This window comes from Pundamilia nyererei, unplaced genomic scaffold (genome assembly GCF_000239375.1).
Source record: "Pundamilia nyererei isolate P.nyererei 1_Seehausen unplaced genomic scaffold, PunNye1.0 scaffold00033, whole genome shotgun sequence".
In the NCBI taxonomy this organism is placed as follows: domain Eukaryota; kingdom Metazoa; phylum Chordata; class Actinopteri; order Cichliformes; family Cichlidae; genus Pundamilia; species Pundamilia nyererei.
The window spans coordinates 1,702,329-1,722,370 of NW_005187434.1; the positions used below are offsets into that span (position 1 = coordinate 1,702,329).

Consider the following 20,042-nt stretch of genomic DNA (forward strand, 5'->3'; position numbering starts at 1 on the left):
GTTTTCTTTGTCTTTAAAACTGAACAGGTTTCTATGTAGCTTGCAAAGAAAACCAGTAATTATATATTAGATTTTTACATTTATATATTATTCTGTAGTTAGGTGTTTATAAACAACCAACATTTTCTCATATAACGTGTAACAAAGATGCATAAGAAATGCTAATGATGAAAAGAGTCTTTGTGTAATTTATCATAATTTATAGAAAACAAAGCTGGGCTTTAATGTGACGTTTACACAGACATTTGTAGTTAATGTGAAAGATTTTAAGCCAAAGTAGAATAATATGGAGATTAAAACTAAAATAAAGAATATCTGTAGCTCCTTAAGCCACCAGCTCAGCACTCAGCACAACTAACTGCAACCAACATTTAATATTAATGGCATAAAATATTAGCACCAAAAATATGAGACACATGATGATAACTGGTCGAGAGTTGTGCAGAGATCCATATCATCCAGCTCTATTTAGTTTTAAATGCTTCTTGACAAGCCCCCAACAGCCTAACAGCATGAACACGCTTTAAGGGAATTTCTAAGTTGGTCCTGTCCTAGAAAAAATTCACGTGTCACAAAACTCGTTTTCCACGGTGAAGGCCGAAACGAAAATGCTTATCTGATGTTTAGTTGCGTATCTGACCTTTGATCAAGACCCCATCTTGATCAAAGATGAGTTTTTCATGTAATTTTGTCTTCCTATAAATGTTTTGCGTCCAACATTCGCCACAAATATTATTAATTAGAGTGTAGCTTATGAAATGTTTTGTGCAGAATACATATAAATACACTTGCAAATTAAATGATGTAAACACAAGAGGCTTCCAGTACATTTCCAACAAATAACTGCCCTTGAAGGTTAATATTGTTATCCCTTTAGTTTGCTTAATAAGCGATTCTATAAGTCAGGCATGGAATATCTCCATTAGTCGCTACAATGACTGCATTGATTTAATGACACTATTGATTGCATCAATCGTTGGAAAGTGCATCTCGGTGTGTAATGATTCTTTGTTTAACATTTAGAAAGTCCTGCACAATGCTCTGTAATATTACAGTGCAAGACGAAGAAAAAAAACCCCAAAGCATATTATCGGGCAGCCTTATCTTTGCATAATGTACTGCACAACAAAGTATAATCATCTGACACGCAGACACATACAGATACACGAGCAGTGGTTTGGAGGTCACATGCTGTCGACGATATCTGCTAGTTTGGAGCTGCTTTTCCTTTTCCCTCTTACTAATTAATCTTTTTTGGAAACAGAAACAAAACATAAGCAGTGCAGCATGAAGATAAAAAAAACTAGAAGTGGAAGCAGAAAAAACAGAAAAACTAAATGGGGAAAAAAAACCATGCCAACTTTTTGGTCTGGGCAGGTTGGCCAGAAATAATTGGCTGTCAAGGCAGCACTGTTCTTTTTCACAGCCAGACCAAGGAGCAATACAAGGACAGTGCGGGGGACAGTAAGAGGACGGTGTGGAGACAGAATGGCCTGTCGCCTTTGTTTCCATTAAAGCTCAACGAGCAGGCCTGCAGAGGGTGTATGGGTCACCGCAGGAAAAGTGAACTCGAATACAGCCGGCAAAGGAGAGATAGAGGAGATTTATTCTTGCTCCCCTGCATTCCGCTCACTCCAGAGCAGAATATACAAATGTCCTCTTACACAAACTCCGGCTTCATTGATTCAAACAGGGTCTGGGTTGTAACACGGTGGGTGGTGCCTGTCAGTGGGCACGGGCAAGTCTGGCGCTTTCACATCCATGAAAGATGCAACTTATCACATCCTCAGGAGCGAACACTTTGAGCGGTGCCACTGACATAATGAATTTCTGAGAGGCCAAGCTGCAGTTTTTTATTTCGCCATAATCTGCGGGGCACAATGAAACGTTAAGAGGCAGGAGTATGACAGCTACGGTGTGAAAAGATTCTTTTGCAGCTTGCTGCAAAGAACCCTCTGAGAAGGTAGATACAGAAGTGTGAAAAACAGCTAGGGGTGCACGGGAAAAATGCCTTGGCATGCATTCTGATAGGTTTGCATAGACATACACACAAATGCTGGTATACATATACAGCTCAGAAGACAACACAGACGCATAATACACACACAAAATTCCCTAGTGCACTTATAACACATAAGCACACACACACACTCACACACATATACATGCACACAGCCTAATAAAAATGTGGCAAAGGCTTAGCAACAAATAGGCTCTGCATTTCCTATTCATGAATTCACAAACTCTAAGCCTATCAGCTCAGGCAACAAAGGCAATCCTCTCTCCTGTTCCCCCCTGACTCACTCACCTTCCTGCAGGTACATGACAGCTTGTGAGTAGTTTTGCAGTGCGTGGTGTGTTCTCCCCAAGCTGCCATAGGCCAGTGTCTTGGCAGCCAAGTCATTAGTCTGAGCAGCCACACTTAGGTGCTGTTCTTGGAACACGACCGCCCGCTCGTAGTTTCCTAGCGACTCATAGGTAAGGCCCAGGTTGCCATAGGCGCGGGCCTGGCGTGTGGTGCTGCCCGCTTCCTCTGCGATCTCCAGGTCACTTTGGTGGCACCGCAGGGCCGTTTCGTACTCTCCCATCGCTTGATATACAGTCCCCAAACCACAACTGGCATCACCCTCCAGTAGTCTGTCCTGGGTGTCACGGGCGATGGCCAGCTGACGCTCCAGACAAGAGATGGCCTGCTCGTAATTGCCCAGCTGGCTGTGGAGCGCGCCCAGTTCACCGTAGGCCTGAGCCTTGCCTCCACACTCGCCCAACTCATGAGCCACCACTAGCCGTTTCTCAAAACACACAAGTGCCTGTTGTAAATTTCCCATAGCCCTGCAGATCAAGACAAAAAACAGCGATTGTTAGTGTGAAGCAGATTAGAAGTGAGATACGTGATGTAACCTAGCAAGAAAATTTGTCACTGACAGATTCAGTTAAAGCTGAAACAATCCCAAAATGCCTTTCAAGTTCACAACACTCAAAATCAAAAATCTATTTATAGCACTTTGTTTTATCTCATATCATTCTCTTACCAGAGAACTATTAGAACGCATCGTGCAGCACACATTGCAGGAAGACGTTCATTTGCAAAGTGCCAGATAATTTCAGTATTGGAGTCAATGAAATATAGATTTCTGCCTTTCATTTCGGCGCTGAAAGCTGCTGATGTCGACAGACTAAAGAGCGTGTGAAAGTATTCCTATATGAGGAATATTTGAGGCATGATATGATATTTCAAGTGCAGACTATTTTGCAGGAGAACACGGTTAACCGTGTAAGATAGGCCACCTGCTCCCATCCTCTCAAGTACGTATTGACAGAGTGGAAATCATCCCATGTGAACATTTTATTCGCCTTCGCAGCCTTCAAACAGACTTTTATCACATTCTCAGGAACAGCAACAATTGCTGGCTGCTGGTTCAAATGGTGCATTAAAAGAATAAAAGCCTTTGGCTTAATTAATCTTGTGTGATAATGTATTTGCCTGACTAAGAGCCGCTGGAAGATGAGAAGGGTTTATGTGTGATGTCTATTATTCCCTTCTGAACTCATGCATGGCTAATACTGCTGTGTGTGATTGCTGCCGTGCCATGCTGATGACGCACAATAAGAAGAAAATCATCTCTGAAATGAGGATTTCGGCGAGCCTTCTCGTGTTTTATTTTGCAGTGTAGTCTCCCAGGTTGCTATCAGCTCTTTGAGGCATGAGGAGAAATAGAACGGCGAAGAGACACAAGATGTAAGAGGTTGTCTTGAAATAACTGTGCTTCCCTCCGTTTCAGACATCTGTGTGCCAAAGCCACTTTGCATACAGATAAGGCCAGGGCCGCTAGGCTGCTGCTACTGAGACGGCTAGCGCCACATCCAAGTGCTGTTCACTACAGCGAGGCGTCTCTAAACTATGGTGGTCCATAATTGTGAGAGCAAGGAGACAAATTATATGCAAAGTACTGTCATTAGTACTTAAAACTGAGCCGATACAAGTATCTGTTGCCGTAACAGCAAGAGGATATTAATGCTGAAAAACAGTGTTTCTGATAATATCAAAAAAGTACATTTGAAACAAATTCCTAGACTCACCTGTGTCCATTGCCTAAGCCTCTATAGGCTTTCTCCTGGTCCTGCATGCGGTTGAGGCTCTGAGCCACTGACAGATACTGGTCATAGTATTTGATGGCTTCCTCGAAGTCTCCAAGAGCCTCGTAACAGTCTCCCAGATTACCATAGGCCCTGCCCCGGTCCATTACTGCTTCGTTTCCACTCAGCTGCTGTAAAGTGGCCAGCTGTTGTTCAAGGTAGCCAATAGCCTCCTCCATCACCCCTACATTCATTTTCGTGATGCCCATGTTTCCATACACCTGAGCCTCCACAACAGGATCCTTCAGCCTCCGACCGAGTTCTAACTGCTCTTCGTAGCTCTTGAAAGCCATCGCGTACTTCCCGAGGGCCATGTAGACAGCAGCCAGATGACCATGGGCTTTGCACTCTCCTGACACATCACCGAGCTCTTGGTACACTTCCAGCTCCTGGGTATGGTAGCCCAAGGCTTTGTCATATTTCTGTACAAGTCTATAGGTGGCCCCGAGGGCAGCATACGCACAGGCCTCCATCCTACGCTCCTTAACCTGAAACAAGAAAGAATTTCACTATATTGGCATAAAGGACATAACAGAATAATTATAAATGAATAAATAAACAAAATAAACATTTTCATTTTAATAAGAAGAATTGTTCTAGAACAATATGTGTTATGTGGGGCCACACCTGGTGAGCTAATGCCAGTTGCTGCTCATAAAACTGAATGGCCCCGGCCACATCCTTTTTACAAACAAATATGTCCCCCAGGTTCCCCAGAGCTCTGAAGCGAGCCTGTGCATTGTTCAGGGACTGGGCCAGAGACAGCAGGTACTTCTGACACTCCTCTGCCTTAGTGAAGTCTCCTAGAGCCTTGAAAGCCAAACCAAGGTTACAGTATGCCTTGGCCTGGCTCAGTTTGTCATGTAGATCCTTGGCCAGAGCTAGATCCTGCTCATAGTATTTGACAGCATCCTGGTAGTTGCCCAAGCAGTAGTGGGCATAACCCAGATTGTGACAAACTTTCCCTTCGCTCTCCATATCTTGGAGGTCAGGAGACAACCGGAGGTACTGCTCATAGTAGGGTACAGCCTGAGGAAACTCTCCTCGAGAGCAATGGAAGTTGCCGAGGTTTCCCAGAGCCCGTGCCTCACTCTGGACATCTCTGAGCTCACGAGCTATGTTGAGATGGTTCTGATAATGCTGCAGAGCACGGTCGTGAGCACCCAGAGCTTGGTAAGCCACAGCCAGGTTGCCATGGGTGGAGGCCTGTGAGGCTCGGTCGTTGACCTCCATGGAGATCTGCAGCTCCTGACGGTGGTAGCGAACAGCCTGGTCAAAGGCTCCCAGGGCGTTGTAGGCATTACCCATGTTGCCATAAGCCCGGCCCTGAGCAGCATAGTCATTTAGCTCCTGAGCAATGGCCAGGTGTGTTTTGTGGAGTTTCAGTGCGGTCTCATAGTCTCCCTTCATCTGGTGGATGATGCCTGTGGAGAGAGGGGGAGAAAGCAAAAGGATGAAGTTAAAGACCCATTTAGGGGAAAATTGTAATTGAGTAAAATTCGAGTGCCTCGTCAGCTCTTCGTGTACAAAACAAGTCATTTGGTTGTTAAAATAGGCTCTCCGAGCCATCTGTTCTCTGCTTACACAACACACTCTCCCACAGAATTATGGTCATTAAAATGTAGTGCAATCAAACAAGAGTTATTATAACACTAAAATAGAATCTTTTGAATGTTTAAGCTGTCTTTGATGATCGTGTCTTACAGGGATTTTACCAAAATCAACAACTTTTCCACAGGGTTGAAAATAGCTACGAGTGAACGAGAAAGAAAGACAGGGGAAGTAAAAGTGCGGGGGAGTGTGAATAGCAGATGGAAAGCTCAGCAAACAACTTTAGAAAAAAAATTTGATAAGTGTGGAGAAACAATAAATAATGGAGAACCCAATCTATTGAGCATATTATCACAGATAAAATACCATCCTCTGAAAAATAATAGCTTTACCCCACAGCCAGGCAGCTATCTGGCACACAGACACACACACGCACACACACGGACACAGGCACACACACATCCAAACAAATGCACACCCACACCTTTGTACTCATACAAAATGACAAATACACAGCAGAGAGTAAAGAGCCGTAGTGGCAAATCGACCATTCTTCTCCTCCTTTCCTTTGAGCTTTTAAGACTCACTGCTAATCTGTATGGTTCCTCGTTTGCTTTGTCACCTAGCCTTCAATGATAATAATGGCAATGATAGAATTAAAGTAAACCGAAATTGTAGACAGGGTGGCTGCGGGCTAGCGGATGGAGACGAAGAAAACAGCTGCAAGGCAAATAATTCAGTCTTTCATCTACCATACCGCCTGACCATCACGGCTCTGCTGCATCAGCACAGAGACTAATGGGCCAGTAGGATGGGGGTTCAGCCGCTGATGGGACACAAGGGATGGAAACAGTTCTGGAGCCAGAGTGGGTGGGAACTGGGGATGGAGAGGGGCTCTGTGGCTTGTGGTGAGTGTGTGATGGTGCCGCTGGGATTAGTTACCACCATGTGTGTTTTCCCATTCATTTCATCCGAAACCTGCCACATTATGAGCCCGAACATAGGCTACGTAAACAGTGGGATTGAAACTAAACAGAAGGCTCAAACGACTGCAGAAGTTACACAGTAGATGTGGAAACGCATTCTGATGCTGGCTGAGTCAAAAAGCAGCACATCTGGCCGATGCCAACGGAAAAAAGCTTTGGTGTCGTTGCAGTGTGAGTCATTGGACTGCACACCGGTTTGACACATCGCAAGTTTTGTCTATGTATACATACGCATACCCACAGTGCATGCATACTTCAGATAATGTTGCAAGACATTTACATGGTCCAATACACACCGATATTTCAGTCTCAATTAAGTGTAAAATAGGAGACAAATTAAAACACTAAACCTGCCTGAATTGGATGTTTTAAAATTAGACAGAAAATAAATCCACCAGCCTTTCCTGCAAATAATTTAGATTTATTTGGGGAAAACATAATTAAAGATCCCCTGCCTGCTTAATTCAGACCGTGATTCAGCATGCGGCACACACCCAGCGACAAATCAAACCTGATATGTCGTTCTTTGCCTGCTTGTGTTCTCGGGTGTAAGTGATACAACCTGAACTGACCTTCTAATCATCAGGTCACGGCCCTGAGGAATTGGTATGCTAGGCATGCCACACAGCAGAACCCAAACAGAAACAGCGCTGCCAAATGGGAAAGGAAGGATTCAGAATCCAAATGATGACTTTCATAATGAGTCAAATGCATGTTGCTGTTGACTATATACTGCGCGAATAAGAATAAATATGGGGCTTTTAAGTTTGACAAACTTCCAAGTGCTCCCATTCCTTAGAGTCTTTTCTTAGAGTGAAAGCATGTTAAGATTCACAGCAGGCTAGTTGGAAGAGTACGGATAGTTGTAACCACAAAGTCACTCCCAAGGTTATGCTTTCCCCAGTGGAGGCTGATCTTATTGAGGATATAATGCCTACTGATGTATTACCAGCAAACATGTTCCATGCTGCAGGCTAAAAATGGATCCAGGGCTCGCTGACGGATGCAGGGGTAAAGGAGGCAGGAGACTGGACAGAGGCTGGGGGAGTATGGCTAGGTTTATGGCTGGACTTGGAAGATGCAGCCAAAATTGCCATAAGCCTCAGGCTATGCCTGGAGCCACACTTGAAGCAAGAAAATATATTCTGTGCCCCCCCATATGGTAAGAGGATTATGAGACCCTCTGGGAATAGTATCCAGCATAGCAGTAAATAAAACCATACCAGATATGATGGTAAATACTGCTGCAACACAAAATTTGGGACTTAGTACAACGAGGTTTAGCGGATGAGGCCATCGTTGCATACTGTCCAAATCAAAACATCATTCTTACCCCTCAATTTAACGTCTGATTTTACTGCAAGTCTGTGAAGCACACTAAATGCACTTTAGTAAAATGTATTAAAAATATGGTTCAATTATTGTTCTTTTACACAGCTTTAGAAAAAAAATACAGTGGAAAAAAACCCAGGATAAAGCAGACACTATGCAATCCAAATACTTTTATACAGAGCCCTATCCATCCCCCCATGACCAAAGACATTAAAAGCATGACAATGTGTTGTCACTTTTCATTACACAGCTGGCTGTACATAGAGGGATATGCTGCAGTGATGACTTTGAGGGATGGTGTCATGTTCTGAGTAAGTCACTGTGTCATTCTTCGAGGAGCTAGGAAGGTCCGGAGCGCTGCTGCCTGCAGTCAGCTAAGAGGATTTTACAAACAATGCTGCTGCTGCCACTGGGCTGATACCAGGAAAAGAGGTGACCAGTCTGTGTCCAAAAAACAGAAATAACTGGGGTTCTATAGTTTTATTTCAGAATGAGGTCAATATTTTAGGTTACATGATGGAGAAAACCAGGACACAATCGTAGAATAGTGTCTCTCTTTAATATTTCGGTCTTTGGTTTCCGCTTCAACCAAGAACTATTTGAGAGATACGATAATGAGTTTGGACAGTATTTACAACACATTCTACAGTACCACAGCTGCCATAAATAGCTGAATAAAAAGCTGAATATATTTTAGTTTCTAGGGAACCAATTGTGAAATTCTGGACCAATAAAAGCTTAGTTTAGCTGTTCCCTTATTCACCAGGGGTCACCATAGCAGACAGAGGTACATATTTTTCAACCAGATACCCTTCCTGACCCGCAACTCCTGGGATTTGCATCTCACCCCAGTCTTGAATCGGGGATCTTTTGCATATTAGGTGAATGTGTTAACCACTATCCTATGGACCAATACAGATACCTATTCAATACCATGAATTAATTAATCATTTAAATAAGAATAACAATAATAATTAAACAAATTCAACTTTATTTCTTCTTGCTCTTCATCACAGTATTCTTTAGCACTGATGTGGCACCACAGTCAACAAGGCCAATATACTTTTGGACGTGCTAAGTGCACAACACTGCTACTTTCTGACAGCCGTCCTTGTCAGCTGCATGTGTGCTACGTCTTTAACTTTATCTGCACTCATGTACTCAAGAGTTATTGACTTTAGTTTCTAAGCTGAGCAGCCTTGATTGCCATCTGGCTGCCTGCTTGGTATCTGTATTACTACTGCATTGTTTTGTGGGAAATTAGCACAACAAAGAGCCTTGTGCATACTGTAAATGCAGTATAAAAAAACAAGCAAATAAAAGATGCACTACTATTTTAAACTACTTGATGCTGTTAGTATAGAATTTCCAAAAACAACCAGCCATTTAAGAAGGCAAAAGAAGATAAAACATCAGTAATCATTCTTTTCGTAAAGAGGCCCTAGTTCTAATTTCATTCATATTTTAAGCCATTCTTTAAATGATAAGTCAGTTCTTCCCCACACAGGATACAGTGTAATTATAGATGGCTAATGAGAGTCTCTCTGCTAACACATTTTTCAACTTTAGGGATCTCTTATGAAGTTAAAAGAAATATTGCACTGAAACAGCATTATTTATAGCCGCCGTCTGAGTATGACACTCATACAGAGGATGTGAAACTTCCAAAGATGATACAGATGACTGTATGATAATAGCAACGGTGCAGGCAGCCCACATATCAAGTGTATGGAAATTAAAGGGTGGATGAAGGATGAAATGCTACATTATATGAAGCATTTTAAAAGAGTTGCACAATACACAATAGCATTGTAATGATCTGTTGGGGGAAGCAGTGAGCTGAAGCAGACATCAGATCCTCCTGGGATCTGCAGGAAGGGGTGGAGCTTGGGGGGGGTTGGACTTAAGGTATTTAATCCTCACCCGCAGACACAGACATCTCCTACAGTCTGACTGACAGAGGCCCAGGAAGGACACGATGTGGATAGATGGCTGCGTGCTTAGAGGGCGGGTGGCCTGCCAACAACAACATGCAGACAGAGCGCTGTGCTGCGCTGCGCAGCTCAGCCACTTGCCTGTGGCTGAGCTGCGCTCCTTTGTGCTCCAATTGACCCCAACCCCTATTTCAGCTCACTAAACCAAGTACTCTGTACTCTCTGTACCATACACGACTGACACCTGACTCATCCTGCCTCTTAACCAACAATGTTCAGTCTCAATCATCTGATCTTTTTCGGTTGCACTGCAAAATCTCCCGTCTGTTTAGGAATAGGTCACATTTCATGCTGAATTTGCACATGTGCTGCAAAAAAGGGCACAGTCGTTCGAGGCAGAGCAATGCTACAGCTCTTTTGTTTCATTTATTGGCTCCACGGTGAGTCAAGTACTAATTCTGCATGGTGAGCTATACTTCAGTGTAAGAACAAGGATCATGAAAGTGTTTCACGAGGCCTTTCGTCCGGTTTCTGGCTCGGTATTTGGTCATGAGATTAATGGGGCCATGCTAAGGGGAGACAGAGAGCATCTGCTGCTTTTTGGAACAAAACAGAAAAGTGGGGCCAGGCTAGAAAGACACTCTCTTTCAAAAACCTCTCCAAGAGAGTAACGTAAGCCCGACATCATAATAGGCCCATCACCACTTGACCTCTTCTCCAACCACTGTTCCTTTTACTCCTTTTTCTCCTCACTTACTTGCAGGCCTGCTAACATTTACTTAAGGCATTTACCTGGCCATTAGTGGAGAGTTTAAAAGTGTCACAGGACTTAGATAAATTCACTTTTAAACATTTGCTTGGCTCCTTCACAGCCCTATTCTTGCAATGTGCATTCATTCATCCTGTTTGGCCAATTAGGCCCACTAAATTCCTCTGTAAATTCAGTCCTCTCTTGCTCCCGCCGCTTCCTGGTCAGACTTCTAATATATCCACAGTTACCACTTTTTCCAAAGGCTTAGGTACAAAAGTGAATAATCCGCATGTATCGGTGCTCCAGGCAAGTCTGGTCCCTGTCTGTGCTTTGCTCCAGTTATGGGCAGCACTCGAAAAGTACTGGATTCATGTCCACACAACCACAATATTATGATGCTGACGAGGAAGATGAGAGAGCATTCGGTAAAATCATTTCACAACGAGCAACATCTTTTTCTCTTCTCTTTTTAAATAAAATCTGCTAATTAGTTGTTTATTCTTCCTGTTTATGGCACTTACTCAAAAGGTTACATCAATTTAACTCCTTCCATAATTGGGTGCCGATGAGCTCCTAATCTCAGGGTCAGCATCAATTTATTTCAACCAACAACTACGAGCGCTTAAAATACCAAGTCCGCTGCCGGTGCTACTGACACATGCAATCCATTCTCAAATGACTTGCAAAAGGGAAAAAGCTAAAAAGCACTAAAAGTGCAGACAGTCTTTATTACAGCAACTTCAGAAACTCTTTCGTTATACAAGTTACGTTTTGTTTTTCAGAGGCAAGTGACAAGATCTAAATACAGAGCACAGCAGTACACACTGTCTGATTCCGTGTTGTTTTGCGAACTCCTCTCTCTGTTGTTTTCCTCTTTCTGTTTTTGCGAACATCAGCAGAAAGCTCTCCCTGAGGATGCACAATAAAAGGAAAGAAGGGGGAAAAAAATGCTTAATTAGGAGTTTCACGTCCAGCCTTTCCAGCTTGAAGGAGCCAACGTTTCCAGTGACTCCTTTGCGTCATAATGGTCAAAGGAGCAGGGTGACTAAAGAAAAGCAAGCAGCAAAAGGCCGAGCTAAGAAAGCACAAACACTTCCAAACAAACTTATTTGAAGTCTCTTTGAAGTGAAATGCACAGGAGTGGGCGGGTGGGCGGGGGGAATAATACAATTTACATTCTGTTTCATGAATACCACAAATGTGAAGTACATGGGGTCCCCCTCCGCCTCATTCCTCTCTGAGATATTAAATATTGCTGACTAGGGGGTAAGTTGGCCAATTAATGAATAATAAATGGGGCAGGAATGCAACATTTTCATATCCTTTATAGGTCAGAGTGTGCTGAGCCAGGGCTGCTGGTACCGCCGGGCATCGCGGTTAGATATTAAAGCACGGCAATCTCTATACAACTGTACCTCAGAGCCATGTCAACTGCTGCCGCTCCACCCACACTACACGCAACATTAACGACGAGCTGAGAGGGCATAATAAAAGTTTGCGCGTTCCTCTTTCTGCAACTTCTGCCCATCCCTCTCGCGATGTTTTTTCCGCTTTTATCACTGCTCATTAATCTTCACTCGATCATCCACTCCCTCTTTGTGCACAGCGTAAAGGCAGTATTTCTTTTTTCTTTTTCTTTTTTTGAAGTCTGAGACAGCATCCTGTTAGTTTTAGTCCATATCTTCTTGTGCTACATAAGCAGGCTCGCGGGCACCGATGACGGGGAAAAACAATGCACGGCGCAGTGGCGCAAACAAAAACAACAACAATGGGGCAATTACGGACTGATGCTTCACAACCTCCACTTCATTCTCTGTTATCTTCATTATTCAGCTCCTCTTGAATCAGCTATTAAAGGTAATTAAGCGATTCATCAAGTCAGTTTCAATTACTGGGAGCTTGACAGCTGCAGATTACAATCAGTAGGGGTGAGCAGAGAGATGGGGAGACCGAGAGAGGGAGGCATCAAAAAGTGAAGAGAGAGAGAGAAAACAGACAACAAGTGCTAACCGATCAGGCACCACGGAGATGGGCAACAAGCTCTCCTGGGTGTCGAGTGCTAATGTATCCACATGCCGGTCCAGGCATGTCCAGGCACCTGTCCACAAAGCAACAGGCTTCATAGTTACCACGCACTCACTTAGCTTTTGCTCCGTCACCAGCTGGCGGTCTTTGATACCACATCAGCTACACTATCATTACTCTGTCATGGACTGGAAGAACTGTAATGTTAATAATGAATAAAACTGCTCTTGCCATCATAACAGCAATCACACTACAGACAGGAATAAATCTGCTGCCTAACATACAGTGCCCACTTGTAATAAAGCTCACATGTAGCATCATAAAACGTCCTCACAGGCACCCCTAATTTATGGGAACCGGTTACCAGCTTGCTTTTTTTTTTTTTTAAGTCAGGTGTGTGTTGGAGCTAAGAGCAAGACAGAACGTGCAGCCATTAGGCTGGTCAAAGGACAGCTTCAATTTATGTTTGGCTGATTAACCCTGCACTCTGCTTGCACAATTTTGCGCATTAGGTTCAGGAATAATTTATCTGGAAGGAACTATTATGCCTCTTAGTTGTCCATTAGAGTCGGGTTTACTACGGTCTTGATGGCTATCATAAGTCATCCGGCACAGGTTGTAATTGCTGGACTAAATACAGAAGAATTGCCCCTATCATAGACTGCTCATCGGGTGTTGAAAATCCAAAAGGGCACCTTTATCCCCAAGCTTCCCTTCATCATTATATCAGCACACTCCGCAAGGTTACTTTCTAATAATTTTAGCAGGATTTAAATGTGAAACACTGGATTGTAATTACATTTTTAAGATCCGGCTCAATCAAATATTACATTTTCTCCCACCTAACTTCTATATCTATCTCACATTCACATTTCAATGGAAGATGTGATTAAGTCTGAACCATTCTGAAGGTGAGAGCAGAGCAAATTTATGTCAGGGAATTTCCCATTAAGAATTACATACTTGCATGGGGGTCTATTTACTTTCTGACAGTCTCCAAGTAGAAATGACAGCTGATTTTAACATGCACCATCCTCCGTGCTCTCAGTGTAGACTCCTTGCACTTCACTTGCCTTATATCACATTATCTGCTGTGCACTGTCCACTTGAGACATTCATTTATGAATTAAATATATATTTCTGCAAGCAACGTTACACAAAATAGTAATGATAAAGTAACACCACAGCATATTTTCAGTGTATAATATACTGCTTGGCTTTATGAGTCGTAAATATTCAGTAAAACAATAATAAATAAGCAGCGCATTTAAAGAAGACAAAGGAATGCAGCCTGCAACATAGCCAAAACCCTAAGACGAGGCTCTCAAACTCATAATCAGCCTAAAACAATGCAAAGAGCAGTCATTAAACACTCATATTCCATCTCTTTAGTCTCCTCCATTGTTCTGTATTAATTCAAAAAACGCCTTAAACCAAGAAAGCTTGGTTTACAGCAGCTACGTGTAAATATAGAGTAACTGAAATGTTATCTACTTCCAGTCTACAAGATTTCTTGCTATCAAACTACCAGATGCTTCCTCATTTTGGAGGATGTGCTTTGAAATAGATCTGTCATTGAGCTCCTGAACAGGATGGCATTTGAAGTGAGGGATCGCACCATATGGTGACTGACGGTTTTTAGAGAAGAAGTAAAAACATTCAAACAAAAACCAACAACAACATAAAAGTTTACCTCAACTTCTGACAATGCAAAGCAATATGTCCAATAAAGTGCAAGTATTCGAAGTCTTGGTAGAAAATTTGAAATCAAATTTGAAAATTTGATCTATTTTTGAACCTGAGCCCCAGTTTTACATCTTTCTAGATTGAAATTAATTGTAGGGACAAACACGTATGTGGAATAGTTCTAGTGCTGAACAAGAACACTAACCAGCAACTGCAAAAGAGCTGCAATGCCATTCCACATGGCAATTATCCACGTAAAAGTGATTGTTTTTGCCACTAACTACTTTCAAGTGTGTGACAACACATAGAACAGATGCATGTAACGGAAGTCTCAAAAAGTCTTACAGGAGGTGACTTGATGGAGGATGCGTGTGAAATAGTTGTGTTAAGTGACAAATGCGTGAAAACACTGGGCATCGCAAACTGTCGTGTTAGCAGTGACCATTTTGACACGTGATCACAACTTCCACTCAGACAAGAGAATTAATCCTTAAATAAGGTGCATTTTCCTGAAGGGAAAGGGTTTTATAAGAACAGAGAAACTTACAGATGTAAGTTATTTTGTTGATCAAACTTCCACCGAGCGAGTGAGTATTAAGGGTTTAATGGATTAAATGGTTTGTCTGCAAAATGTCAGTAAATATTGGAAGCTGTCAACTGTAATTGCTCAAAGTCGAACATAAATTAATCAGATTTTTTGTTTTTTATTCTCCAAAACACAACAAGACACAATCTATAATCAGACAAAGACAAGCTTGTTTATCTCCTGTTGATTAACTAATCAATTTATTAACTAATCCTTAGAGCTCTAAAGGAGCAGCATGATTATACAGTTTACCTCGTGGTTGTCAACACAGAGGATAACATGATTGCTGCTGCTGTAAGAGCATAAAAACACATAAACCACCGAGGGCTGTCTGTATGTCTTATGGATGAACTGCTTAAACAGTGCGATCAGTTAACAACCAGCTGACCCAGTACATCAGTTCAAACGCAGCCTCCTGATTGTGAATGCAACACAGCTTTTGGTCTCCAAGCATAAGACGTCACCTCTTATAGTTACAGTATTATCTTTCTTTCTTCTTGTTAGACTCTACTATGGATTCAGATTTAGATTAATTAGAGATAAATGTATAGATATAGGAATATGTATTTGTTCATCATTCTGTGTGTTACAATTGTGAGAAATTGCCTAACAGTATTGAAGACCACAGTGTACATTACACAACAGCCAACCTAAACTTACATACCTAAATTGGAAGAGGCCCTTCCTTCTGCAGCCCTGTCCTTCAAGCCCTCGGCTATAGCCAGCTGCTGCTCGTGGTACTGCTTGGCCCTCTCCAGATCCTGCATACAGCGGGCAGCATGACCCAGTCCTGCGTAGGCTCTCATCTCGATGGACTTCTCCTCCAGCTCTTGCGCGAGCTCCAGAACGTGAGTATGGTAGGACATGGCCTTGTCAAAGTTGCGGTGATAGTGGTAAGCACTGCCCAGGTTACTATAGGCCCGGGCCTCCTCACGTTTATTTTCCAGGGCCTTGGCGATGCTCAGGTGCTGCTCGTGACACTGGACAGCATTATCAAAGTCTCCCATGGCAATGTAGACAGCTCCCATGTTTCCCAGCTCGCGAGCCTCAGACAGTTGATCTTTGGACTGCTTGGCCAGAAGGACACACTGCTTGTGGCTGGCTAGGGCATTCGGGTAGTCCCCTATGGCTGTATATACATGGCCCAAGCTGCTCAGTGCCATTGAGGCCGCCTAGAGAAAAAGAGAAAGGCAGATACTGAAATAAACAGCAAGATACTAAAATCTATGCAAATATAAAGAAAACACAAAAACAATTAATTACACCCACATTTGAGCAACAGTGAGTTTTTGTTTTTTGCTTCTACTTCAGACATTCCCCACCCACACCAATATGTCCCTTTACCCAGATGTACTGTAGATCAAATGAGAAAAAGAAAGGAAAGAAGGAAAATCTAAACTCCCCAAATCTCATAGGAGGCTTAGTGCTCAGAGACTGAACAACAAACAAAACCTGATTTGATTTTGTCTTTGGCTGAGCGAGGAGGGGGGTAAAGTGTGATGCAGATCAGCGCAGCAGCAGGCTTGTTTTAAAGCCGCCAGTTTGCCCACTGCAATCACGCTTCGTGGCGCGCCACCACCAACGGAACAAAGACACTGCTAATCAGGAGGGAGAGAATGGGTGTTTTAGCTTCACACCAGAGCTGCGGGCGGCCAACTGACTGACTGCTTTCAAGCTCTCACGCGCTAAAAACACGGAGAACAGAAATAGACTCCAGGCGTTGCCATTTAGTCAGTCTTTCCATTTTTATAACCAACGTCCATCTGTGAAAATGAAATTACAGAAAACACTGGTTATACCTGCAAAATAGGAGGCATTTCAGTATAGAAATATAGAGATTTCTAAAAGTAGATTTTTGACCCCCTATATGGCACATTCACTGCAAGCTTATTAGCTGTTTATATGGAGGATAAACAGCTGGGAATTAGGGTCAGTTGTCTTTGTGTGAACAGATGTTCAATTACTCATGCAGGGGCATCTAATAAAGCATCTCCTTCCTGAGGTCCCACTCTGCATCAACCAGCCAGGAAGAGGGTTGGAGGGAGGCCAGAGGAAAGGACAGACATCCTGACAGTTAAGGCCACATTAGAGCCCATCCTGGCCTGCGTGCAGCCTCAGCAACAGAAATGACCTGGATCATAACATACCCAGAAAGTCAAAACTGGAAAATTAAAAGTTACAGTTATAGCAAAGGCTGAACTACCCAATGTAGGCGTGAGAAAAGGCAAGGGACCTCCGTGAATTCAATTCGCTTTAACCATTTCCATATTGCTTAACAAATACAAATACGGATGCGATTTAAAGAACTGGAGAGCAGGAGATGGGGTTTTTTGTTTTCTTTTTTTTTGCATCGTTCCAGCACCACTTAATGAAAATATTGAGCGCTCTGAATAAATATAAAAGCGAAGAAGATTGCTGAGAAAAAAAAATCAATACAATCGGACACTCTTGAAAATGCTTATAAAGACAAACATTTTTCTCTGAATCTTTCACACATTCTTTTTTTAATGCACCAATCCAGCGCTATTGTTCCGTCATTTCACATAGCTGCTGATGCCTGGAATCAATTACCTGCTGACATAAGGACTTCCAGCAGTTTGCTCAAGTTTAAAGACTCGACAAGGCATTATACAAGCCCAGGGAGGCAATTATCCCTCCGTCACAACTGTTGCTGTTTCATGTTCCCAGATAGCCTATCTAGAGCTGCTCAATTACATGTGCCTTTTGAAGCTTCCCTCCATCTCTCCGATTCAAACTTCAACTCTTCTGAGCAGAAAAACAGAGAGGATTCCTCATTTCTGTCTGTCTTCAACCGGGCGCAGTGGGAGACGGGGGAGAGAAAACGGGGAGTGGGAGGGGGGCACAATCATTCTCCAGTTGAGATGAGTTGCTCTTGTGATCAGTGTCCCTCTAAAGTGAGACTGCAACGCTGCATTTTCTCCTCAGATGGAAGCCAAGATAGGCAGATAATGAGGAGCCAGCCTTCCCAGTTACAGAGGATACACAGCGTTTGGCTCGGTGTTTTTGGACAGTGCTTGGGACCATATGAATCTTTCTCACTTCTGACTGCAGTCCTCCCCAACACTGCTCATTCTGACTCCCCGCTAGTTACAAAAAATAACACTCAGTCGGGGAAGAGGAATAATGCTGCGTAATTTCTGCCAAATTGACTTCATTCTAATTTGAGTCCATTTCTTTTCTGCACTTATCTTTCCTCCCTCCACATTCTTACGCTCGTCTCCCCCGCTCCGCTCAATTCGTCTGGAGAGTCAGATCTGATTGTGTTTACAGAGTCCAGCCCTTCTCCGGATGTGTGCTGATTTGATTAATCCCAACGCCGTCCATTATAAACTGTTGATAAACCACTGGCTCTTATCAGCAAACACATTTTGCACCAAAGGTCTGCTAATGAAAGGTAAACTAGTTCTGCCCGGGAGAGAGGAGGGAACGAGAGGGATATAGAGGACGGGCTGAGATGACATGTTAATCAGAAATGCTTGGCTCCGTTTTTTCCCCTGACAGGGACAGTAGTTTAGGATTTCTTGCTGGTTTTTCTCTCTTTGACTCCACAACTAAGTATGTTTATATTTTGTAGCACATAAGAGAAATGGCTGCTTTCATAGAACATGCTAGAAGTAATGCATTATACTTTACATAATTAGCCCCTTATGTCATGCAGCGAGGCTGCTTTTGATCACTGGCCTTGGTGGTATGCACGTTGTGTGACTCTGAGCCCCTGGTGTGTGTTTTATTTCTTACACTGGAACAGACGAGTGCTGCCCACCACTTCACTGCAGCACTGAGCTGTGTGGTTATGCCTCGCCTTGCAGCTGTGGGACTATAGCTCTTTGAACATCCTCCTTTTTTTCACTTTGGACCTATGAGGTCTGATATACTTTAAACAACCAAGGCTATCATCACACACTGGCAGAGCTTATAGGACAAGCCTGGTTGCCATGGAGATCTAAATAGTTGGATTATGGCTGGCCTTGTAGAGAGACTCCCACTACTATTCTTATAAACATAGGTGTGGGACCTCCTTCTGTGCGAACAAAAATAGGCAAACAAATACAAGGGCGAGTGTACAAACAAGCATCCACTGCTCTGCCCTTTGCTTCTTCAGCTGAACCTGGTGGCTGTATCTGTGTCTGGTCAGAGACACGCTTCTTCACAGGTTTGAGCTAAAGAAGAAATCACAAAGGTCTGAAGGCTAAATTGCTATATTGGCTTAAACATAAGTGCACATAGCATAAAAGTGATAGAATTAGAGGTCAGTAAGGTGTAAGATGTTAAAGTTTACCCTCTGTCCAAAAGGCATGTGCTGCAGCAGGGCAGAGTAGCTCCTATTTTAGTAAAGTCTTATTAATGGTATTATACGGAAGAGGCGAGAAGAAGAAAAGTAGTCCAATATGCCCATTTAAAAAGCCCAATGTTACGTATTTAAATGACACATTTGAGTGCTTGCCATTCATTATATGTGTAAAACACAAGTCAACTTTATTTATATAGCACCAAACAACGACTTGTTAGAGAGGGAACCCCAACAATCAGACAACGGCAGCGACAGTGGGAAGGAAAAACTCCCTTTTAACAGGAAAGAATGTCCAGCCCTCTGCAGTGACCGGTTGGGTGTGAGGGAAGGGAGACAGAACAAGAGATACACAAAAGCTAAATAAACAAATATTCATTTTAAAGAAGCTCGAACCAGCAAAAATCTGTGTCAGCTGTGTTTGATAAAAGCTACCATGTATCGAGTATACGCCATCATTAACTTCCTGGGTTAACCCAGGCATGAAACAAGCATCTGAAGTGATACCAGTCACTTCAAAAAGGTGACTAGTGTGACTGAGAACATTTGCAACACCACACGCTCGCACCTCAATGTATCCTCCCGCAAAACGCATGCACACAGGAACAGCTGTCTAATTAAAAGGCAGTGCAGAGGGAAGGTGAGGAGGACCATGCACCAGTGTTTCCCTTAACGAGCTGGGCTCAGGCAGCAACAGGAGCCTGGCTGGCAGGGAACAGAACCACACACTGGAGGGAGCGGGGGG

At 43.1% G+C, this 20,042-nt stretch overlaps 1 protein-coding gene across 3 annotated transcripts in view; it reads right to left on the reverse strand.

The window, feature by feature from the left end:
* LOC102214313 (tetratricopeptide repeat protein 28) overlaps window positions 1-20,042 on the reverse strand; it is a 181,830-nt gene that overhangs the window by 22,229 nt on the left and 139,559 nt on the right. For all 3 annotated transcript variants that reach the window (XM_005729441.2, XM_005729440.2, XM_005729443.2), the window contains 4 exons: window positions 15,653-16,160; window positions 4,765-5,561; window positions 4,081-4,625; window positions 2,309-2,832 (listed from right to left, as the gene is read on the reverse strand). In XM_005729441.2, the coding sequence (XP_005729498.1) occupies window positions 2,309-2,832; window positions 4,081-4,625; window positions 4,765-5,561; window positions 15,653-16,160 (2,374 nt within the window). The remainder of the gene's footprint in view (window positions 1-2,308; window positions 2,833-4,080; window positions 4,626-4,764; window positions 5,562-15,652; window positions 16,161-20,042) is intronic.